Here is a 24,568-nt window from a genome sequence, read left to right as displayed (position 1 = left end):
TCCTGGGAGTTCCAGCAAGCCCTGGCCTCTGCCTCATGTGTGCCTGGTCTCCTTGAGGGGTCTTTACGCTGTGGATGGAGGCCAAGCCATCTCATGAAGTAGTGTATCCCCCTTAGCCCTGACAAGCTTGACCTCAGATGCAGGAGCATCCTGGGTCCTTGTCCTCTGGAACCCAGTTTGCAGGGCCTGTAGCCCTCCAGTGGGGGCTGCTCTAGGGGCTTTTCTCCTCTGACCTCAGAGGTTTTCATGTAGATGATAGCTGGGTCTCCTGCAGTGGGCCCAGGGTCAAGGTCTCTGCATGTGTGCCAGGTATATGTGGCTTCAGTGGCTAGATCTCTGCACTCTTACCAAGTCCTCAACCATTTCCTCGTCTGTAGCTCAGTGCCCAGAACAAAGGTTTGAATGGTCCGAAGAAAAGGACTGTGGGAACTTCAACATCTGGCCTGGCACCAGTCTATATAATTTGCTTCTCTAAAACCAGCCCCAGGCGGAGAGGGAGATGTCCTTGTCTGTGAGCCAGGTGGCCACTTTTAAGATGCAGCAGTGGGGGACAGCTGATTGATTGGTGTGTACTCTAACCGTGTTTGCTGACCCTTTAGCCATGAGATGGTGGCCAGGGTCAGTTTTGCTGAGCAGTCTCTGGTTTCTGGTTAACCTCCAGTGCCAAGGTATGTACACATTTGGGTGTGGGTCAGTGTGATATCTGTAGGGTGTGGTGGTCAGGGGAGGGCTCTCACTCTGCCTCCTCTGGGTGATTAGGGTTGTGGTCTTTGGTCTTTATACTTAGTTCTCATCTGTTTTGGATTCATGTCCTTTCAACTGGCTGTTTGCTGTTTTACAGTTTTAAACACAGCCCTGTTTACATGAAGAGAGTGACCCAGGAGGACACAGTTGATGGCTTCTGTGCCTGGGTTCTTACTCTCCAGTTGACACTGCTCAAGGACTTCCTCATCCTGTCTGTGGTGGAGCTTCACAGTTTACTTGTAGGGAGGAGCTGCACTGTCAGGTTGTCCCTCCTTTTCCAGAACTGTGGTAAATGGGTGGCTGGGCTGGTGTACCAGCCTTGCCAGCCAAGAGTGAACTATAGCCTATCTGGCATGGGCCCCCACTTTTAAACCTCATATGTCCAGGCCCCACCTCTGCAGATGTCCCTTGTTCTTTCAAAGGCTGAGGACAAGTGCCTGGCTACCATCATCAGAAAGCATCATCCTGAGTGTCTCAGGGTCACTGAGTGTACCACAAAGGGACATGGGGAGCCACAGCCATGTAAGTACCCTTCCCAGAGCAAAGCCAGCCTCCTCACCTTCTTGTCTGTTGCATTGTGTGAGAAGATCCTAGTTTTCTTTCTGTTTGAAAAAAAATTATATTCTTGTGCCCGTCTGTCATATGAAGGTAACTGTGTACATGTGGAAGTTAGGACAACTCTCAGGAGCTGGTTCTCTCCTGCCACCATGTGGGACCGGGGATCAAACTCAGGCCATCAGTCCCAGCACACATACTTCTGCCCACTGAGCCCAGTTTCTCAGTTGGTATAGTGCAAAATGGTGGTGAACCTTGGAGGAACTTTCTGTAACTTTTCCTAATGGTTAGGAATTAAGGATGCCCCAACTGTGTCATCCCTGTAGAGCATTTTCCTAGACCAAACATCTTGAGCTCTGGATTCCACTCAGCTGTCTCCACAGCATGAGAACTTCTCACCGGTGCCAACTTCCTCTCTAGGTCCTCGTCTGTAAACTCTGGAAAGTACTTACACTCAGCAGAAAAGGTAACCCAGCTGAATACATTTTGCATTTTCACTCATCTTAAAACTGATTTCTACCAATGGTTGTTTTGTATGTGAGAACAAGAAAATGATGTAGTTCTTCACTTCTGCAGGGGCATGTGAAAACTAACGGTACACGTCTCTTGCAGAATGTTGGAAGTTTAGATAGTTTCAGTATGCATTCTTCCCTGGCAGGGGCGCCCTCCCCATCCAACTCCTGTAGCAGATTAAGGCCTGCAGTTATCTGAGTGGATCTGAAAGATTGGCCGTTCATTGTGCAAACATCTCTCAAACGGAAATTGTTACACTTTGCTCTTCATCTTGAAATGAATGTTTGGTTGTCAATTTTTATTGCTGATGTAATGAATAAAGCCCAGTGATGGCCACTGTCCCTGAGGCAGCCCTGGCCCATGGGCAGAAAAGTGCTGGTGTGGAGCTCTATGGGCATCCCACTCCCACTGTGCACTTGGCCCCTGGAATCAAAGCAGAGTGGTGATTTTTCCCCTTTAATTTTCTTTGTATTATTGTCCCCACTGTCTACCCAGAAAGAAGATGCCTGGCTGCTGGTTCCTGAGCTGGAGCTGGGCAGCAGGATTGGACAGGCAGTTCTGGTCCATGGCTGGCGAGTTTTATGTATCTCTTTATGAGTCCAGCAATGCAATGATAACACGGAGCTTGTCTCATAAATGCTGCTGTATAGCTTGGGACAGCAAGCGCTTGCATGTGACCCAGATTATCTAAGCCGCAGTCCCTTTGGGTTGGAGCAAGTCTCTTTAATAAATGTTGGCTGTCCTTCCAACCATCATAATTATTTAAAGGGTTTTCAAAAGAGAGGGGACAAATCAAATCAGGCCATTGCTGCCGCATCCCATTGTGGAGGTAAGTGTATTTGTAAAACGTGGGTCTTGTTAGAGTCTCCTCCCAGTTTTCGTCTATTATCACAATAATTGAGTTTGTAGCTGGAATTAAATTCATCAAATTGTGTTATCCTCTTTAGAAATTGGATAGGCACCCTGGCAGGGCGAGGCAGAAGTTAATCCGCTTTGCTAAAGCCTCCAGTGGCACCATGCAGCAGGGTGAGGAGGCTCAAGCGTCTTCCTGTCACCTCAGACACGGTGTGATTTCTCCTCGATCCCCAGTGCAAATAATGACATTTGAATCGAGCATTAACAGGCTTAATTACTTTAAAATTGTCATTTTAATTTACACTGATATAGTATTGATCATACAAGCAGAGATTAAGCTGTTCAGCGGAGCGGATGATGGGGAATTAAACATTAAAGGGTCCTCGAGGGGCTGTGCACACTGCCTGGCGTGCGCCGGAAGAGGGATGATAGTTCTTCGTAATGAACTGGCGGCATGCGAGGACATGAATCTTGGGCTTCTGGAAAAGGGGAAATAATGGGGTTTGGGACGCATTTGCAGGTTATTCATTCGCTGCCATGCGCCAGTTCTCCAGTGATTCATCCACCTTGCCGGCGTTTATTTATCCAGCAGATTCCGGAGCTCTGACCTTTTGCTAAGTACACTGAGCATAAGTTAGAGTGGAGATTTTTCAGGTGCAACTTTTTATCAGTGTTTGTTATTTTTTCTTATTTCCAATTGGCATCCAACAGAGTGATTCCAGGTTTTGGATGTTCTCATGTCTGTAGGGCCTTGCAGATGGTCCAGTGGTGAGAGTAAGGTATTTGAGGGAAGGTGTGGGGGAGGGTGTCTCATGCACTACGGTAGACATTTCAAGGGTAGTCCAGACTTTAGTCTCATATCCCTGTGTATGGACGGATGTCATGAGATGTCATACTTGTGCCTTTTGCCCCACTTCCCAGTTTTTAAGTTTTCTGGCACAGACTTGTTGCTGTAACTATTTAGACCCTAGGAAGAGAGTTGAGAAGGAAGAAGGCACGTCTGTCTCAGAAGCAGATGTATCTGACAGATTCCTTTTGGCTAAAATGAGAACCCATCAAATCTTTTAACCTCAGAAAGGTCTGCTTTTCTTAGGTTACGTCATAAAAACTTAAGTGATTGATTTTTATGCTCACTAGGGAGTGATGAAATTCTTGGTCACTATCCATAATGGCTTTATTTTAAACTGTAGGCTGGAGATTTAATTAAAGTATAATCAGGGAACTGAAAGAGTGCTGATGCTTCGCCTCAAGGTGGACACTAGTGTGCATGGGACCTTAGGAGGGCTCTTTTTTTTTTTTTTTTTTCCCCAAGACAGGGTTTCTTTGTGTAGTCCTGATTGTCTTGGAACTTGCTCTGTAGACCAGGTTGGCCTCAAACTCACAGAGATCTGCCTGCCTCTGCTTCCCAAGCCCTGGGATTAAAGACATGTGCCCCTACCACCCAAAGGGCTCATGATTGCAAGTGTTTCCTGGATGCTAGTAGGGCTCATCACTGTGAGCATGCTCAAGCTCAAGGTCTCATTGCACATGGACAAGGTGCTAGAAGGCCTCCTCGTTCCTGGAGATGTCTTTTCAGAAGTAGAGGACTTGTTGCACAGCTTAGTGGTTGCGCCCTTTTTGATGACACTTGTCCTTTGTTGATGCCTATAGCCTTTCATGAGCACCTCTGTGATCCCATAGGACTCCTAGCGGCCACTGTGCACTGAGCACAGCCCACCTGCTGGGTATTGTCTTCAACCCTTAGCCATTGTTGCTGAGGGCAAAGCTGGGATGCTGAGCATAGAGTAACATGTGGCACTGGGTAGCAGATTTCAAGCAAGTGGTCCACTGATGGTGCCACTGTCCTAGGCCCAACTGTGGCTTCTTTGAACTGGAACATGGGGAAATACATGTTCTCCTCCAGTGTAGAGCTTTGGGATTATTAGCAGTAACAGGAAGGGGAGGGAGTTCCAAGTCCCATTTTATAAGCCAGAAGTAACAAATCTCAGAGGCCTTGGGGGACTGGCAGCTAAACGTGAATGGGTTAGCCTTTTTTCAATTTCTCTTCTCCTTCAGTTGATGGATTTTGACCAGTGTCCCACATTGTAGAATACTGTATGCCGTTAATGAGAGCAGACTGGTCAGGCCTCATAGGCATGGAGCCATGTAGAGAGAGCTCCCTCCACTCCTGCTACATAACTGCTTCCATGCAGGGGGCAAGTTTGGTTCCGATTATGTGGATGTGGTTAGGATCCCAGAGCTTAGTTTCTTAGAAGAGCTGGTTCTCCCAGGTTCTCTCCCCACTCCTTTGTCTTCTTGGTGTTTGCACACTAACTCTGGGTTAGATTATGGAGATCCTGTGTAAGGCATCAGGGGCAACTGTGTGCTTCCTTCCTGGCCTGGCAGAACTCCGTCCACTCCACCTTGGGCAGCTTCTGTTCTCCTCAAGGCTCACCCCCATTCTGCTCTTTATGTGGTGGTTCCATCTTGATACCTCTAGCCTACTTCTCCCTCACCTGAGATACCTTTCCCTCTGGCTCTGTCTATACTGGCTACTGCAGAGACTCCATGGGCAGCCGTGTAGCCTCTCCCGATTCTGTGGACCTGCGTGCCCTGTGCCACCCCTTAGCCCTTCCTCCTCATCAACCTCTACTTCTTCCACTGGCCGCAGCAACTCTCTTCCAGAAAATCCCTTTTCTCTGGCTCCACTGAAACCTAGATGCCCACCCATTTGAAATCAGTTTTCCACTGCAGCCTAGGTCCTCTGTGTCATTAGAATCCCACATGTCACCTGCCATCCTTCCCCTTCCTCTAGCTCATCTTCACTCACCTGCAAGACTAGTAACCAGTAAGAAAGGACACAGTTGACCGCCAATGTGGAGGTCAAGCGGCAGTCAAGGGGGTGTTTGCCCCGACTCAGCTGCAACTGGTGCCATCCTTAGTGACCTTTCAGGAGGCCCCCGCAGTGGTGGATCCCTGGGATTGCTGGCATGCCCTTCTTCCGTGACCTGTACTTCCCTGCTTCTGTCCTAATATTCTGGCACCATTTCCTTCTTTAAATGAGAATGGCAGACACGTGTGAGGTCAGGACAGTGGTGCTGAGTCTGGAAAGTGCAAACATCAGGTCTGCTTGATGGGTGTCACTTTTCCTTGGTCTTTGTCAGTAAGGTCTAATTTATAACAAGGCCATTAGTGGGAGATAGCTTGTTTTGGACATCTTTCCCGTAAGAGTTCTTCGTGATTTGCCTCAGAAAAGAGGTGAAGGTCTCCTTACAGATGGTTAAAGCCCCAAGCCCTGCTGCTTGCAATACCAGGTCAGGGGCAGAGTGTGCTGAAGCCCCTTTTCTTCTTGGGGTAGCCTTGGTTCTTTCTGGTTGAGGCAGAGGTCATGTTTTGGGCTGGGGGGAGGCACATTCAGGTGGGGAATTGGATGCATTGAGATTGTTTCTCTGCTGTGGAGCTGCTTTTCTAGGCTAGCAGCCTTCCATGCTGGGCCCCTGTGTTCTGGCATCATCCAAGGACTTACTCTTGTGTGCTGAGGGAACAGATTCGGAAGAAGTGACACCCTGATAGAAGCATCGGTCCCTGTTGGCTCCTGACACCAGCCCGTAGTGCTTGGTAACCATGGGGATCTGAGGAATCTGGTGGTGTTCTCACCATCCCTGTGTTGTAGAAAGGAAACAGGCAGAGGTTTTCAGTAGCTTGATGACAGTTCTGAGCCCCAAAGAGGCAGGCATGGGATGACACAGGGATTCCTCACTCTGGACTTGTGTTGTATGATCAGAAACAGGATAGGGTGGAGTGATTCCAGCTAGTGAAACTGTCGGCTAGGAGGTGACATGTTGTCACGTATTCAGGAGACTGCATCAGAGCTTGAGGACAGGCTTTTGCACACTGAGACCTGCCAGCAGCCTCCTCTACGTGCAGGAATCAGGAGGAGAGCCCTGTGTCCTGATTGTGTTCACCAGACAGGCTCCTGACCTTTTCTGCTTCTGTGACTCTTATCACTTTCCTGGGTGGGGAGAGGTGGGCTCACTGGGTGGGAGCAACCCCAGAATTTGAAAGTAGAACAAGTTTTACTCACACTTTGCATTTAGTGGAAACTGCAGTGATGAAAATATTCTCAGTGAAGTACAAATAGGACAGAAGGAAATGCCATCTGGAGCGTGCCACATTCTGGGTGCCCACATTGTGGAGTACACATGGCCCAGAGTTGGCTGATGGAAGGCGAGCCTGGGAAACAAGCAGAGAGAGAGGATGCGAAGACAGAGATAATATTTTTAAAAATATTTATTTATTTTTGCTTTATCTATATGTGTTTTGCTTACATGTGTGTATATGTACCACATGTGTGTCTGGTGCCTGAAGAACCAGAAGTTGTTGGATCTTCTGGAACTGGAGACAGTTGTGAAGTGCCATGTGGATGCTGGGAAATAAACCTCCGTCCTCTGCAAGAATAGTGGGTGCTCTTAACCACTAGGACATCTCTTTAGCCCCAGAAATTGTTTTGGATGGGATGATAAGTCACAAATTTCCAGAGTTATGGAAGATCTCTATACAGAACTGGGAATCCCAGTGAGTTCCTGTCAGAATTGGAAGAGAAAGCCATATCAGATAGTTCAGATAATTCACCTGAAAGCAGAGTAGAAGAAAGAGAGAATTAACCATTAGCTGACAGCTCATATTCCAGCACAACTCTTAGAGGAGGGGCATGGCTCTTGGTGTGGCAGAGGGAGCCTTCTTACTAGTTCTGTCTAGTAAGATCATCTAAGGATGAAGGAGATGCTGAGATGGTAGTTGTACTGGCTAGTTTATGTCAACTTGACACTAGCTCGAGTCATTTGGGAAGAGTGAATCTCAATTGAGAAAATGCTCTTACCAGAATGGCCTGTGGGCAAGCTTGTGGTACTTTAATTAGTGACTCCTGTTGGAAGGCCCATCCCTGTGCCACCCCTGGGCTGGTGGTCTTGAATGCTATAAGAAAGCAGGCTGAGTGAGCCACGGGGAGCAAGCAGAGTAAGCAGCACCCTTCCATGGCCTCTGCATCAGCTCCTGCCTCCAGGATCCTGCCCTGCTTGAGTTTCTGTCCTGACTTCCTTCAGTGATGGACTATGATGTGGAAGCATAAGTGAAATAAACCCCTTCCTCCCCAAGTTGCTCGTGGTCATGGTGTTTCATCGCAGCAACAGAAACCCTAACAAAGACCATGGTGCAGGCCTGTAACCAGGTCAGCCTGGGCTGCATAGCAAGATTCTGCCTCCCCCCAAATCCAAAGGAGGGGGCAGTAAAGGTGAGAAACACATTATTATTCACATGAAATCAGAAAAGATTCATGACCAACAGACCCACAAAAGATGATAAATGTTGAAGGATGCTCTTTAGACAGCGGCCCAAGTGAAGAAGGAAGGAAGGGAGGAAGAGGGATGAGATGGGAAATATGGGGCTACGTAAGTGGATGTCAGGTATGTAAGACAGATCATCCATGAGAGAGAAGGTCCATCACGAAGGACAGGAGCAAGTGGCATTCTCACTTCAAGGCCTTGCAGCCTGAAAGGAGTGACAGTTAAGGAATGTCAGACCTGAAGTGTGGCGGTCAGGACCAGAGCTCACTCACACAACACCCTTGGAAGAATCGCACCACAGCAGCATTTCCTTGGGCTTCGTACTAAGTTAAATGATTTGGAACAGAAGTAGATGGCAGTTTTCCAATATAATTGAAATTCAAAAATCAATTAAAGCCTTCCTGCAGTGTTTTCTGTGTCCCGCACTTCGCTAATGGCGGGAGGTATTTTGTAAACAACCCTTGCTTGCTGCTGGCCTCTTTTAAAGTGCATTGTGCTTTAATTATCCTATATCCATAATGCACATAACTGGGATTGTAATTGAAAAGCTAATGATTTCCCGAAGCCAAAAGAGAAGGCAGGGCTGTTGCAGTGATGTGAACTCATCACATAATTCAATGGCCATGAAAATCTATTGATTGACTTCTGAAGCCATTCAGATATGGAAAAAGTATAACTTAATAAATTTAGTAATTAAAACTAGATGTTATTTTAAGTTGAATTTTATATTATTATCAAATCTCAGTTTGAAAAATCTATGTTATCAAAAAACATCTAGCTTGCATAGGCTGTAAGTCTGAGAGGAAGGTACCTCAGAGGTGCCAGTGAAGTCTAGATGCGTGTATGGGAAGCCCTGTACTTACATAGCTCTGTCTTCATTAACTATGCAGAAAGCCTCAGGGTTGGCATCCTCTCGCATCACAGCAGAGGCATGTAATAGATACAGCATGCTGTGTGAATTTTGCAAGGCTGCACTCTCCCCGTCCACACACCTCCTGCCACAGTGAAACAGATAGCAGGACTTGCTTTTCCCACTTGTGGTCATCAGCCACCCAGAAAATAGATGGAATTGGGCACGGCAGGTGACTGCGTGCCTCCAAAGGCCTCCTGCTGGCCTGTGCAGATGATGTCTCCCTTCTGCTGGAGTGCCTTGTTTATCCTTAGCGCTTACTTAGTCTTCAGTAAGCTAGAAATGGCCCGTCCTGGGGACCACTGTCCATGCAAAGCTGCAGGACAGAGTGGAGGACCTCTTCCTGCCCTCCCTTTACGATTAATTTTTCTGACTTCTGGCCAGAAGTTGTCCAGCCCCTCTGACGTCTCAGAGAGTTAAGACAGTTAAGCCATGCATGGTCAAACTAATTCAGATTAACTGTGGATGTGGCCTCTCACGTCTCTACTAGCTTTCATACTGTGCAGTCTGGGCTTAGGCTTTGTCTCTGTTGCTCTTGGCATGGCAGTCACATTGTCCCCCTGTGGGCATCCTCCTGGCTCACCCCTAGGTTGCTTCCTATCATTGGCTCTCCTATGGCCACTCCTTGTCCCCACTGATCACTTCTTGTTACTATCGGCTGCTTTGTGACCCCACCCCCCACTTCTTATCCCTTACCTACCTCTTGTTCTTCTATCTAGTCATTTTCCTTCTTTGCCTGACACCCCTGGGTCTGGACCTTCATGCCTGCTCTGTTCTCCACCCTTAGTTCCTGTTGGCGAATTCTTCATCACATGCTCATACTCAGTGGCTACCCAGGCTGGTGGTTTGGCCACTGTACTAGATAGTTTTCTGTCAACTTGATGTAAGGAGGGAACCTCAGTTGAGAAAATGCCTCCATAAGATCCGGCTGTAAGGCATTTTCTTAATTAATGATTGATGGGGGAGGGCCTAGCTCATTGTGGGTAGTGCCATCTCTGGACTTTTGGTCCTGGGTGATCCTGGGTTCTATAAGAAAGCAGACTGAGCAAGCCATGGGCATCAAGCCCAGGAGCAGCACTCCTCCATGGCTTCTGCATCAACTCCTACCTTCCTGTCCTGACTTCCTTTGTTGATGAACAGTGATGTGGAAGCAAAAGCCAAATCAACCCTTTCCTCTCCAAGTTGCTTTGGTCATGGCATTTCATAACATCAATAGTAACCCTAACTAAGACAGCCATGTTGACCATTTCTCCCAGTTTCAGGTGAGGTAGTTGTGGCTACCAGGCTTTCTAGCTTGTTCTCAGGCTCCTATTCATCTACCTTCCTTAAATAGTCTAGGACCACCTGGGTCCTAGGGGTGGCACTGCCCCCAGTAGGCCTGGCCCTCCTGCATCAATTATCAATCAAGAAAATGCCCCCACAGACATGCTTATAGGCCAGTCTGATTGAGACAGTTCTTCAATTATGGTTCCCTCTTCCTAGTTAACTCCACTTGTGTCCATTGACTATAGAAACCAACCAGCACCCCCATGCATCCAGCCCATGTGTCTCATCCAAGTAGGAACCTAGTCTTACCCTTCACTGTCCACACCTTCCAGATATGTACCTCTCCCACAGCCCATCTTCAAGACCGTCTTGTTCTGATTTGGCTGCTCCGCACTATGGTAATGTGAAATGTTAACAGGCCTACTAATCTGGTGGAATTTATTGTAGTTCAACACGAGATATTAAGTGGCTGTTGTGTGTAGTGTTTACCCTCACTGTCAGGATGACTTGTGCTTTGCCCTGGCAGACAAGGCCCTGCCCTTCCCAGGCTGCCTAATTGGAGATGCAACAACCAGGATCTGTGACAGGGTTCAGCACCCCATGTATGACATGCCAGCTCCCATGGTGCACGCTTTATAAAATGCTCCTTAATTCAGGGACAGAATATCATTAACTTTGTAAGTGGATGAATACAGTGGACAACCAATTTAATTAACTTCTAATGTCGGCTGTTGGATGGGAGATGGAATGAAATTATGTGTGCATCTCTCGGGCCAACAGCCAGCCTGGATGGGGCTTGGTGCCGAGGGTCAGGAGGTGGGGAGGGGGCAGCTTTGTGCCATCTCTCCTATCCAGCCCTAGGAGCTGAAATGCATCAGCTCTCAGTTTGTACTGGTTACAAAGGAAGACACTCTGTGACAGCGACATGCTAAATGCAGCCTTTCCCACGTGCATGTCCCCCACTCAGTAATGCTAGGGAGACAGGCGGTAATGCTGCCTCATCCAATTAGATTGGCTGCCTGTGAGTTTATTATACAGGGAAGAATCAATAAAGCTCTGCATTGATTGAAACAAAAGCTTTGTTTCATTTATTATTGTTTATAATCTAATGAATGTTAAAATAACTTTGCTTTGATTTATTGCTCAATCTGTTAAATTGTTTTAAAGCCAGTCTTCTCAGGGCTTACCTTTGGGGTATGATCAGAAGAGTATTTTCTGTGAACACACAGTTTCTCAGAAGCTGTGCTTGAGGTCATTTCTGAGACTTGAGCAGACAGTTGAGTGTACCAAGTCAGAGCTGCTCAGACAGCTGGACCCTAAGGGCACCATGCTGCTGGAATTCCTCCAGGAACCATTCTCTGCTGGGGGACTCTTATCACATTCCTGCCCTCAATGAGCTTCCCCTGTAAGAAGGCAAGTCTGAGGCAGCTGGGATATGCAGCATTTTGAGGGAATAATGGGGTGCTGGGTTGGGTTTATGCCGCTCAGAGGAGATAGTGTTTCCGAGGAGACTTGGCATAGCAGGGGTTCCTGTGAGAATCACCTGGAAGAGGAGAAAGAAGCCATGTGGTGACCCCAGAGACAGAGATCTTGGCCAGCCCATGCTTCATGGCCAGCAGTGCTGGAGCCCTGTGAGTGGCAGGCGTGCTGACTTGTGTGAGAGTGTGGGGCAGAACGTGGATACCTGTGGAAGGCTGGTGGACTTCTGAGTGGAGAGGAACTGAGGGCCAATAGCAGTGGCACAAGGAGTACCCATTTGGAACTGATGACTTAGCGTTGGCAGAGGAGAGGATGGAGTTTAGAGATAGACAGTGGGTCTGGGGTCTGCCAAGTTTGCAGATGAGGTGGAGATAGGTTTGCAGAGGAGGTGTGTGGTGATGGGAAAACGCTGGGGGTCAGGGAAGTCCATGCTTTTCAGGGGAGCAAGAGGAGAGGAGGGTGAATATACATCCTAAATTGGGAGATTCAACTTCTGAGAGATCTAAGAAGGATTGTGAAAGCACCAGAGGACCTTCTAGAAAGGGCCAGTGCAATACATGTGACCTTATCAACCAAAGATGGGGTGGAGGCCACCCTAGAAGGAGGAGGAGAAAGACAGAAAGGCTTTGTTGGGTGCCCTATCCAGATCCATTTGTTGTCACTGAGGGTGGGGTATGGGGTGGTGAGGAGACTCCAGAGAAGGGAGTGTGATACCCTGGAACTCAGGAATAAAAGTGCGGACCTATCATCTCATTACTCAGGAGGCTGATGCAGAAGGCAAGCCTGGACCATCTGAAAAGACCCTGTCTTCAAAAAGAAGAGAGGAGGGAAGGATGGCAGGGTGGGTGTCCTGTGTTGCTGAGGGAAATGTCTGTCTGATTTGCAACATGAACACCATTGAAGAGTTGGAATAGAGGAATATTGTGGTGGTGAGAGCAGAAGCAAGATTGGAAGCAATTTTTTTTTTTTAACAAAAATTCAAAACAGTGTTTGTTGCTGGAGGGCTTCTCTCCAGGTTCCCCAAGCCCCGCAGTCCCACAATCCACTTATAAAATAATCACTCAGACGCTTATATCACTTATAAACTGTATGGCCGTGGCAGGCTTCTTGCTAACTGTTCTTATATCTTAAATTAACCCATTTCTATAAATCTATACCTTGCCACGTGGCTGGTGGCTTACCAGAGTCTCTACATGCTGCTTGTCCTGTCGGTGGCTGCAGTGTCTCTCCTTCCTTCTTCCTGTTTCCCCAATTCTCCTCTCTCTTTGTCCCGCCTATACTTCCTGCCTGGTCACTGGCCATCAGTGTTTTATTTATATAGAGTGATATCCACAGCAAGTGTTAGCAAGCAGAATTCCACAGGATATGAAAACATGATGAGATCAAGTTGGGTCTCTGCCCCAGAATGCAAGACGGGCATCTTCACACCGGTGCTTCCCATGCAGAAGTGGTGATGTCTCAGCCTCTGATGTCGTAAGTTTGTTCTCAAGAAAGGAGAGCTGTCAGAACTTGATCCTGAGAGAGTGTGTGTCCTTGAAGGCAGCACAGTGGGGCGAGGCTACCTCCTTCCTTTGGGTGGGGTATCTGCCAGGTATAGAAGAGGTGTATATGAGGAGGAGGGGTGGAGGTGTGAATGGTTCAGCCTACTCATGGTTTATTAGTCTGTCAATTCTAATTGGAACAGTTAAGCTCTCTGGTTGGTTGCAGGCCTAAAGATTAGTTATTGTTATAGTTTATAGAGCTTTTTCCTGCTCATAGATTCATTTCATTTTATAAAGAAAGAAAAAATAAAACAACCAAACCCTGGAGCTGGAGACACTTTATCCATAAAAACAATATGGTAGACTCTTATGTGAGGTATTGCTTGTCCAATTCTGTATTGCCTTAGGGCCTGCCTCATGTAGGAGATGCTTGGGTGACCCCCTCATTCATAGAATCTGAGAGGCAAACGGCACTGTTGTGTGCCTCTGTTGATGAGTCAGTTTGGCTTAAGTTTAGGACTAAGCCATTTCCCGGAAGAGTGAGCTCCACACAGGAGCCTGGGTTAATGGTGTGCTCTTTGCTGCCAACTTCCCAGCAGAAATGACAGATTACCTAAGCCAATTTGTTTGTCACATTTGTTTGAGAATACACAGTGATAGAGGTGTTTCTGTGTGAGCTTCTGCTCTAGACCAGGGAACTCCCAGGTTTGTATATGGCTGGAGCAGGAGTACACCAAACACATTGCTTCTTGACTCTGCATCAGACTTGACAGTAGTAATTGACCTTCGTTGTTCGGATTCTCCTGTATGTACAAGCTGGGCCTACCACTGTTCCTTTCAACCAATGGAGATATGTGGGTGGCTGCACTCTCCCTGAGGCTGGAGTGTGTCTGGATGGTTGCACTCCCCTAAGGTTGAAGTATGTCTGACGATGCCATTAATACTTCATTTCTAGTCAGTGTGGCTGCTACGGCCTGGCAAGCAGGTCCACATGTCCAGGCTAGCTTCTCCTCTGCTCACTCCCTGTCACATACTAACATAGCTGGAAGTCTGAACCCAGTGTCCAAAGTGCTCTTCATAACACTATCTAGTTCCTCTTCACCTGAGGCAGGTAGAGAGGCATCCTACACAGAGCTGTGTGTCTTGTGGCTCTGGAGCAAGTGTTAGGTTCATGCTGGGTCCAGCCCTGCAATTTTCTCTTCTGGCCCATAGAGGAGGCTCAGTCCCTGCATCTGTATGAAGCATGGTCTCTCCTATTGATGCAGCCTTAAGAAGGCAAACTGAAAGCTGGCTGCTTCCAAGTTCTGCTGTGCAGGTGCCTCACTTATGCACATGTGACCAGAGGAAAATGTGACCGTGGGTCTGCCTGGACTAGTCACAGAGCAGAAGAATCTTCCTGCTACAGTACAAATGGGGACAGGACGTGAGATAGCAGAGCCCTGGGATCTTCCAGAAGCGAGGATAGATGTGATGCACAGAGCATTTCGTGAATGGGTGTCAGGCAGGATGTGGGTGGACCGGAGGAGGAATGAGGAAAACCCACAAAATTCTAGGGGACACTAGATTCTGGGGCTAAAAGCGTAGAGGTGAGCTGTGTGGGAAACTAGAGGGCTGGGGAATGATCAAGAGATAGCTGGGGATTGATAAGGACATAAGATGGCAAGAAGAAGAAAGGGGTTGGATAAATAAAGCCCTTCCCCACCCCACTGTGGAGTGGCCAACATGGTCTAGGGAAGCAGGTAGAATTCTACATAAGCGTATACCAGATGAGGTCCAGCTTCATGAGGATGTCATATGTGCAAACCCATAGACCAGGCACCTTGAATGCAAGGTTTGAGTGGAGTTTCCTCCATTGACAACCAGAGTTTTATAGAGTGTGACAGCCAGGGGAAAATTAAAACCAAGCAGTATTACACAAGAATTTGAGTCTTACTTTTGAAAGGTCAAAAATGCCATCTGTGCTGCCAGCAGATATGGCCTTGGTCTCGTGCTTTGCTGTCCTTGGAGTCTGATGGCAAGTATAGAGCAGGCTATTCTTATGTGAACGCTGAAGGAGAAGGACCAAACCCATCCTTGTGTGGCCATTGAGCTGGGTGACCAGACCTATTCCTTTGTAGACCGTGAGCTGGGGGATAAAACCTTAGACTTTGTGGGCATTCTGGCCGGGGGAAGTGGACTGTTTCTGTGTAGATGCTGAGTTGGGGGTCAGACCAACTTTGTGTGGACATTGAACTGGGGACCAAACCCTTAGGTGAACACTGAGTTAGGGGACTAGACGTGTTTCCATGCAGACACTGAGCTGGGGGACCAAGCTTTACCGTGTGAGCAATCTAATGGGGTCCCAGACTATTCCTGTGGGGACGTTTGAGGTGGGAACTGACTAACTTCTACATTTTGGTCCTTATTATTGAAGTCATTTGTTTTCCAACTCCCATTTTTCTTGGTAAATCCCATCTGTGCCTGTGTTGTGGTCATTGGTAGATGGCGGTGGGTGTGGGATCAGATGAGTGAAGCCTGGGGAGATGAGCCTGGATCTCCCGGGGATCCAACTCCTGAAGAGTGTGTGGCCTGGCATGTGCAGCTTGGGACGGCAACTCGGCAGCTGTTTGTTGTTGGCTGAACGGTGCTGCTCCGAGCTGACTGGTTTAGCACTGCCTGAGCTGGCAGGGGGAGGTGCTGGCCAGCCCATGGCCGCCTCTGCCTCCGCTGCTGGGACTGAATAACAGTTTGTGTCCTCCGCTGTCCTTGCAGAAGCATTTTTTGTGGCCCCGAACCTCACATAGTAGAGAACCATGTCCTGACCATCTTTCTCTTTGCTCCTACAGGCACTAGGAAGCTTTTATTTTCTTCACGAATCCTTAAAAAACATCTACCAGTTTGACTTTAAAGGTAAGACTCCATGCTGGCTTCCATGATCAGTTTCTGCAGCCCATCCCTTGGTCAGTCCTCCCCAGGTCTCTCTGGCTTTGTTGTCATGAGAAGGCCTGTATGGTCTGGGTTTGATGTCACTTGCACATCTTGTAAACCTGGCACCTTGCCGTTCCTGAGGGGAGATGCCACTGACCTGCTCTGCCTATCCTGAGTCACATGCCAAAGCTCTGCCCATCTCAGTGGGCTTTAGCTTTCTTCCCTTCCCCTCCCCTCCCCTCCCTTCCTCTTTCCCTTCCTCCTTCCTTCCCTCCCTCTCTCCCTTTCTTTTTTTATTTGTTTTGAGACAAGTTTCTCGGTTTAACAGCCCTCACTATCCTGGAACTCATTTTATAGACCAGCCTCTGCCTCCCGAGTACTGGGATTAAATGAGTGTGCCACCATGCCCTGCTGGCTCTAGCTTTCATATAGGAACTCAAAGGAGATAGAGGTTTCTTACCCATGTTCCCTTGAAATATAAGAAAATGAAATGGAATAGGGGGAGGGTTGCATATTTCAGAAACAGCTGGCTGTCATTTAGTGGCTGGTGCTGGCCCTGCACTATTTGCCTGAGTGTCACTGCTAAGATGGCCTTTCTGTAGTTCCCTAATCTAGAATCTTTGGGAGCACCTGTTGCCACAGTGAGAGGGATTCCATCAGGGCCCCAACTGACTATTCCATGCTACTGCTTCTGTTGTATGTAAACCTTCTTGAACTCCATGCTGGTCTGGACTTGGAAAAGTCACTGAGTTCATGACCATCATGAAAGTAACTATTATATAAGATGTTCTTCTCACACATTTAAATGTTTGGTTCCAGCTGGTGACTCTGGTTTGGGTTGGTAGTTGTGGCGTCTTAGGCTGTGGGGCTTCACTAGAGGGTACTAGGTCACTGGGATCTGACATTGAGATTTAGCCCAATTCTCCTTCCTGATCTCCAGATGTGAACAAGTTCTTCCCACCAGAGCCTCAAGCCACCTCTGCCAGGACCCCTGCTAAGACTTCCTGCCATGATGGATTGTGCTCTCAAACCCTGGGCCCAAATCATCCTCTTTTAAGTTACTTTTTGTCAGGCATTTGTAACCAGTGACGTAACCACTTCCATCAGCTGGTTCAGGTCCACTGTTGGTATGCACCCAGAGAAAGGTCCCCCTAGGAGGTGGAGGAACTATCTGCTCTACATCACTCTAGCAGCCTGTCCAGCCTGTGATGAGCAGGACTCTGGCCAGCAGAGCGGTTGCCACTATGCCTCGGCAGCTTCTTCTCAGTACAGCACTTGTCTTTCTTACCAAGCATTTGGCCAGGATGAGGTGGCTAGAGCTACTTTTCCCGGACTCCATGAACATTGGGTACCAGTGCATGCCCCCAGCAATGATATCCAGATATGGACTATTTTCTGCCATGCTAGGGGTAAGACACAGAATAGCTTCTTAAACATGAACATCCGAGTGGTGGGGCACACCTTTAATCCCAGTTCTTGGGAGGCAGAGGCAGGCAGACCTCTGAGTTTGAGGCCAGCCTGGTCGACAGAGTGAGTTCCTGGACAGCCAGGGCTACACAGAGAAAGCATGTCTTGAACTCCCCCTCCCCGCCCTCCAAAAAAGAACATCGAACTCAAGAGGTTCTGAATCCATGGAACAGTTTTCTTAAGAAACCATTTGCATACATATTTTACTACTAAATGAAGTCAGTCATATTGTGCCTTGCTAATACACAGTTCAGTCTGCAAAACCTCCTGTTGCCAGTAGGAACTGAAGCAGTGCCATTGTAGGCATGTGCTTAGCATGCTTCTTTCTGGGATGAGAGTTGATTCTGCAAACATATTGGCCTGACCTGGTGGTTGCTGGCACTGATAGAGCCTGCTGCATCATCTCAGGCTGGGGTGGGCACACAGTACTCGCTCTCCTGGCTTGATGAATTACAGCAAGAAATCTAGAATTTGTGAAAAATCTTGAATAGGCTTAAGAATTAGTAGTTCAATTTGAAAAGTAATAACATTGTTAGAAAGTGTTAAGGAGTCTCTAAAAGTATACCAGAGAAAGAGGGGACTTCTACTTTCTAGTCCAATATACATTATTTGGAAGACATGGTTCCCATTCTCACAGATGAACACAGAACAGCTTTTTTTTTTTAATCCAACAGGAAATAAGGTCATAGGGCAAATTCATCCCCCCACAGACAGGTGGATGCAGGGGCATGGTTGCCAGGAGCAGGCATATCTCTGGGACTGCAGCTGGTGGGTACATGCAACAGGATCCAACTGGGTCCAGGAGGCTGGTGTGGATAAGCTTGAGGAGGAAGGTTCCCAGGATCCATGTGTTTGAGTTTTTCTTCCAGGTGTCCCACAGAGATCTCACAGTCAAGGACAGGTATTCCCTTCTGCTTCACAGGGCCTGCTTTCAAGGAGACCTGTTCCCTAGCTAACCAGACTCTCATCAGAACCCATTTGGCCAAGACGTTGAGATACTCAACCCAGCTTCTAGCCTTCTTGTCTTGTGGGATGCAGGGCTGCTAATCAGTGGGAAGATCACAGCCAGGGGAAGACTTAGTGGAAGACAGGTGCTGCTCTGAGCCTGTGAGAAGACGTCTCACTGGACATCCTCAGGCAGCAGAGACCAGCACCAGGATGGGGAGAAGGGAGACTGGGCACCTGACACTCTTTGGCCAGGGCCGTGGCCCCAGCCCAGCACATCTGTCTGCTTCTTTGTCCCAGTGGCACATGCTCTGTCCTCAGCAACATGCTAAAGACTTAAACATCAGGTTAAGGAGATAAACCAAGTCTCTGGCACAGACTCAAATATGACAGAGATCTGGAGCGATTGTACCGGGAATTTAGAGTAAGTGTGGTTAATATGCCCAGGACTGAGGTGCAAGAAAGTAGAAAACAAAATTCACAATAAACAGAAAAAAAAGAAATAAAAATTGGAGGTAAAATTAATGGAACTGATTACAGGAAATCAGAGAAAATTGGTCCTTAGAAAAGATCTATTAAATTGATAAACTGTTAGCCCCATGAACCAAGAACAAAGAAGAAGGAAGATACAAAATATTGATAACAGAAATGAGTAAAGGACCACTACTGATAGCAGGGTAATAACAATATTATAACAAGTCTCTGCCTATAAGTTTAATAACATAATGGAGCAATTGCAGGAACATAAAGTCGGAATACTTGTGCAAGGGCTTTGAAGTGTAAAATACCCACAGCTGTGAGTGAAGCTAAGTCAGTGGTAAACCTTCTGAAAAGCAAGTGCCAGGTCTGGTGGGTTCACTGATGAATCTACTGAGAAAACCACAGCGTTCTCTCCCAAGTTCCCAGGTATAAGCTAAGGAGCACCTCATGACTTGTCCTGCAAGGCCAGCCCTGCTTGAATCCCCAAACCAGATGGAGACATTGGAAAGAGGGAGGTCGACAGACTGCCTCATGAAAATAAAATGCAAGAGTTCTCAGGAACATGTTAACAAGGTGTAAGAAGGATTATACACTATGAACAGTTGGGGTTTACTCTAGACATGCAATTGACATCACATTCCAAAATCAGCCAATAAAATTGCTCACACCATCTGTTAAAGAAAGAAAACCTGTGACTGGGTCAGTAGATACAGAAAAAGCATATGGCAGAATCCAGCAAATACTCTCAGCAAACTAGGAATAGAGATGACCATCCTCCACTAGACAAGAAAATCAACTACAACCCCCCACTCACCCACCCACCAGCATGCATCAGAGTTAATGAGAAACTAGAAAAATGAGCAGTGTGTCATTACAGAGGGATGCTGGATAGCCACCAAGAGAAGTGAGCAGAGGAAAGATGCTGGTCTGGTGGCTGTACATTGCAGGATCGAGGCTGTAACTGTCTGGAAATGGAAGAACTCTAGAGATACAAAGAATGTGACTAGGTGGAGTGAAGTGATGTGCCTGGGCACAGAAGACATTTTGGACAGAAAAACTGGTGCATATGGTACATGACATTTGTGTGCATTTGTCAAAACCCATAGCAATGCAGCATGAAAAGTACACTGAACTGTACTGAAAAGTACAGAGCCTGAAGTACACTGAGCTCCAGTGGGTAGCACGGTCTGCAGACAGTGTGGGATAGGTTTACGTGCAGTCTTTGCTGCCTCTGAAAATTATATATTTAAGATATGTCCTTCCATCCCACTCTCTTCCTTATCCTCAGTGAACAAGATGGTTGCTGGATTGCTCCTAAGCCCAGTGGCTTCCCTCGGCCCCCGCCATTCCTCCACTTACATTCACATGTAGACCTGCTTCCCCTCAGCCATGTAGCATAGCCCTTTCTGTATCCATGAGGTGTTCCTCCTTGGTGTATGTCTTCAGCAGAGAGACGCAGGCTCCTAGGAGAGGTGTTGCAGTTCAGCCAGAATTGCCGAGGAGCCCAGAGTGAGCCGAGCTTTAGAGTGGTGTCTTCTCTCACTGGTGTGTGGCAGTCTCTGACTATCTAGCTGACTGTTCTGACTGCCCAACTGGTCACAGGAATACACACGTGACGGGGTGTTTGAAAGCATTGTGTCTGTTCTTGCCTCTTGCCTAGCCTCTTTCCTGTCTGAGTGGGCCCCTGCTATTGCTTTTTCATCTCAAGAGCCCAGGGCCCACCGAGGGGATGGATGTGATGGCAAGAGGTGAGTATCGAACACTTTAACTTTGTGGGTCTGGTGGAGGGCAGCCCACAGATAAGCCTGTTGGGGAAAGTTACCTGCCTGGGTACCCAGGAGTGTCTTTTCGGACCTTCAGCCTCTGGTGGAAGCTTCCACTCTTCAGGCTTCCCGGTGGCCTTCCAGCAGACACTTGGCCACCCTAGTATGTCTGGGTACTACTGTATGTGCCAAATACCCTCCTGTGGGATTGATGGGCATCTGCAGCAGATGTTCCCGGGGCCAAGTGCACTTCTGCCCCAGCACAAGGCTCACTGGGACCTGTCTGACCTGCCTACCCACCCCAGGTGCTGGCTCCATGTTCTGTTGAGGCCTTGTTCTCTCTGAGTGAGGAAGACACGGAGTTCCAGTTGCCCTTCTGCAGTGAAGGTGGTGGTGTTGGCTTCAAAGCTAAGCTCACTCAGGTTCTCCAGTATCTACTAGAATCTGAGGAATATGATCAGAGGCCCGTGGTGCATTTAGCTCATAGCTGACCCAGTCCCTGGACAGGCTCCCATGGGCTTTCAGGTCCCTGTTGCATTCATTGTGAGCCATCAGTACAACCCAAACCAGATTGTAGACCTGAATGTGGAACCCTGACGCTAGCTGGTTCCTTAGAATCAAAACTTTGTTTTTTACCTGGGTTCAACTTCCATCCCTTTATGTCCCTGGTGCTACATCCCTCAGCCAGCTCCTGCTGTCCTACTCTTGCCCCTAGCATGGAAAGCACCCCAGACTGTGAAAGTCCTGCTGTTCCTAGAATGTGAAGACACCCTTAAAATCAAGGCAGCCGATGGTCCAAAGCTAGTCTCCAAGAACCTGCTTGACAACCCAAAAGCTTCTGTTTTTTTTTTTTTTTTTTTCCAGAGCTGAGGATTGAACCCAGGCCTTGTGCTTGCTAGGCAAGCGCTCTACCACTGAGCTAAATCCCCAACCCAAGCTTCTGTTCTTGGCCTGGGGATCTTGGGGTGCTGGGATTGGTAGCCAGGGTACAAGACTGTCTGGGCTACATTCTGGCCTTAGGGACCAAATGTTGCTTGAACCTTATGGCACCTTGCTGAGGCCAGCAGTTAGTTCTCTTATCCTGCCTGCGAGAGCCATGAGAAATACATTCTCATGTTTGTTGCACGAATCTTAACAGGGCTTATTAATAAAATCAAACCTGAGGCCAGGTATTGGGGTGAATGCTGGAAGATCAGAGAAGCAGAACAAGCCACAGCTTCCTCACCTTGCCAATTCCTCAGCTGATCCTGTTTCTTCAGACTGGAAGCCTCTGAGTCCTCATCCAAATGGATCTCAGCTAAACTGCTTCTCCAAAACCTGAAAGCTTAACCAGCCAAAAGCTTCTAGTTTCTGGTCCTCACACCTTATATACCTTTCTGCTTTCTGCCATCACTTCCTGGGATTAAAGGCATGTGTCACCATGCCTGGCTGTTTCCAGTGTGGCCTTGAACTCACAGAGATCCAGACGGATTTCTGCCTCTGGAATGCTAGGATTAAAGGTGTGTGTGCCACCATTTTCTGGCCTCTATATCTAGTGGCTGTTCTGTTCTCTGACCCCAGATAAGTTTATTAGGGTGCACAGTATTTTGGGGAACACAATATCACCACATTTCCCCTTTTTTGTCTAAAATTTAAAAAGCTTATAACTAATACATGAAAAACTATATCCAATAAGTACAATAACTATATACAATATATACAAGCAATAGATACTTAAACAATGTCTAGTCTATTTGCATTTGACAAATTCAGAGAAAATAATTCCATTATCTATCTTATTTTGGTAAGTCCAAAATGTACCTGATTTACTTTCTATCCTAACTTATATTACTAACAGAACTATCTTATAATGTCTTTCAAATTTATTACTTAAACTTACACCTCTTTAGTGAATTTCTTTTCTAAAAATGTCTAGTCCATTAACATTTGACAGATTCAGACAAAAAACTCCATTATATATATATATTAACAATGTCCAGTCCAGTAACATTTGATAAACTCAGACAAAAAAATTTCATTACTTATCCTATGTAAAACAAGTAGTTCCTTTCTAAAAGTAGATTCAATAATCTCCTTTTTGATCTTACCATATCCATATTCTATCTTTTTTCTTTTCATAATAGATTCAGGAATCTATCTTTTGTCATTTTTATATCTTCCCCTTTTTCTTTTTAGAGTAGATTTAATGTTCTACCTATTTATCCTATTATTTCTTTATCTTTTTTCTCAGAGTAGATTCAATGATCTACTTCATATCTATATTCTCTTTTTTCTTTTTCTTTTTTTTTAAACAAAAACTTTGAATCTAATTTCCTTGTTCAGCTTTTTTCCTGACCATTAACAACTTGTAACCAACCATCATAAACAGTGACAATATCCATAACTCATTAAACAACCAAAAACCATGCACCCCACCTCTTGGGAATGTGGGCGTCATTTTCTTAAAATTACTTCCTGCTTTCTGGGGACGAAGGCATCTTTAGGGAATCCTGAAAAGAAATTTTTTGGGTTAATTGTCAAGTCCTGTATCATTTGTCCAGTCGCTTCATAATGAGAAAGTGCAGGGCTTGTTTCAAGTCCTTGTTCAAGTAGACTGTCAGGCTGGATCATCTCAGCTAGCCATCTCAAAACTGTCCTGAGCAGTTTGTAGTCCAAAGTCGATCTTTCTGTGGTGTTAATCGGCTTAATGGCTTTATCATAGTCTGTGTGGAAACATCTTTGTGGGGGCCCGTCATCCTTTTGAAAATTTCAAAGTTGCTGTTAGGCTTGGTCATGGTTCCCTGAAGACATTTTTTTTTTCTTCCTCTGTGGTTTGGAGCAATCACAGTCTGATAAATGTCTGTCTCTCGGAACCATGAATGTTCTTCCCTAGAAGAGAAAATCTTCACAGCAATTTCTCCCCACTATTTGTCTTGCCACACTTTTCCAAACTGACCTTTTCCGACGTTTTCTTGTAACAGGATGGTCCTGGCAATTCTCTGAACAAGTAGCAGTAAACCCTTTATCCCAGGTAGCAGTATCACCCAAGTCACCAACACGATGAGAAGGAGCCAGCAACTTGGAGCAGCAGCCGCTGCCTCCATGGTCCCACCACCACCGTTTGTGGCTCAGTCTCGACCGAAGCTTCTCTTTAGCAAGCCTCCTAGGCCGGCCTCAAACTTGGGATTCTCCTGCCTCTGCCTCCTTCAGTAAATCCTACCTGCATGTGCCACTACAACCGGCAATGTGTAGCTTGGGTCTGAGTTGGGGCCCACAAGGCCACAGGCAAGTGGCTTTTTTGAGAATTCGTACCACGAACGTTGGGCGCCAGATGTTGCACAAATCTTAACAGGGCTTATTATTAAAATCAAACCTGAGGCCAGGTATTGGGGTGAATGCTGGAAGATCAGAGAAGCAGAACAAGCCACAGCTTCCTCACCTTGCCAATTCCTCAGCTGATCCTGTTTCTTCAGACTGGAAGCCTCTGAGTCCTCATCCAAATGGATCTCAGCTAAACTGCTTCTCCAAAGCCTGAAAGCTTAACCAGGTTCTAGTTCCTGGTCCTCATGCCTTACATACCTTTCTGCTTTCTGCCATTACTTTTTGGGATTAAAGCGTGTGTCACCATGCCTGGCTGTTTCCAGTGTGGCCTTGAACTCACAGAGATCCAAACGGATTTCTGCCTCTGGAATGCTAGGATTAAAGGTGTGTGTGCCACCATTTTCTGGCCTCTATATCTAGTGGCTGTTCTGTTCTCTGATCCCACATGAATTTGTTAGGGTGTACAATATTTTGGGGAACACAATATCACCACACATGCTTATTATGTATCACTGAATGTGGGACACTTGTCCATAGAAAGAACCTCTCCCAGACCTGCCTGTGGAGGGACTCAGACCAGGG

General features: G+C 47.0%; 1 protein-coding gene and 1 long non-coding RNA gene across 2 annotated transcripts in view; both read left to right on the top strand.

Annotated features, from left to right (window-relative positions):
• Inpp5a (inositol polyphosphate-5-phosphatase A) overlaps positions 1–24,568 on the top strand; it is a 202,630-nt gene that overhangs the window by 109,749 nt on the left and 68,313 nt on the right. The window contains exon 5 of the mRNA XM_028869475.2: positions 15,950–16,013. Within this exon, the coding sequence (XP_028725308.1) occupies positions 15,950–16,013 (64 nt within the window). The remainder of the gene's footprint in view (positions 1–15,949; positions 16,014–24,568) is intronic.
• LOC114693200 lies at positions 11,323–14,341 on the top strand. The gene is made up of 2 exons (XR_003734516.1): positions 11,323–12,631; positions 12,983–14,341. It is a non-coding gene; the product is annotated as an uncharacterized LOC114693200 (long non-coding RNA).

The sequence above is a fragment of the Peromyscus leucopus genome, chromosome 1 (genome assembly GCF_004664715.2).
Source record: "Peromyscus leucopus breed LL Stock chromosome 1, UCI_PerLeu_2.1, whole genome shotgun sequence".
Taxonomy (NCBI): domain Eukaryota; kingdom Metazoa; phylum Chordata; class Mammalia; order Rodentia; family Cricetidae; genus Peromyscus; species Peromyscus leucopus.
Note: the sequence above shows the minus strand (reverse complement) of the source record. Positions and strands in the feature narration are given on the sequence as shown.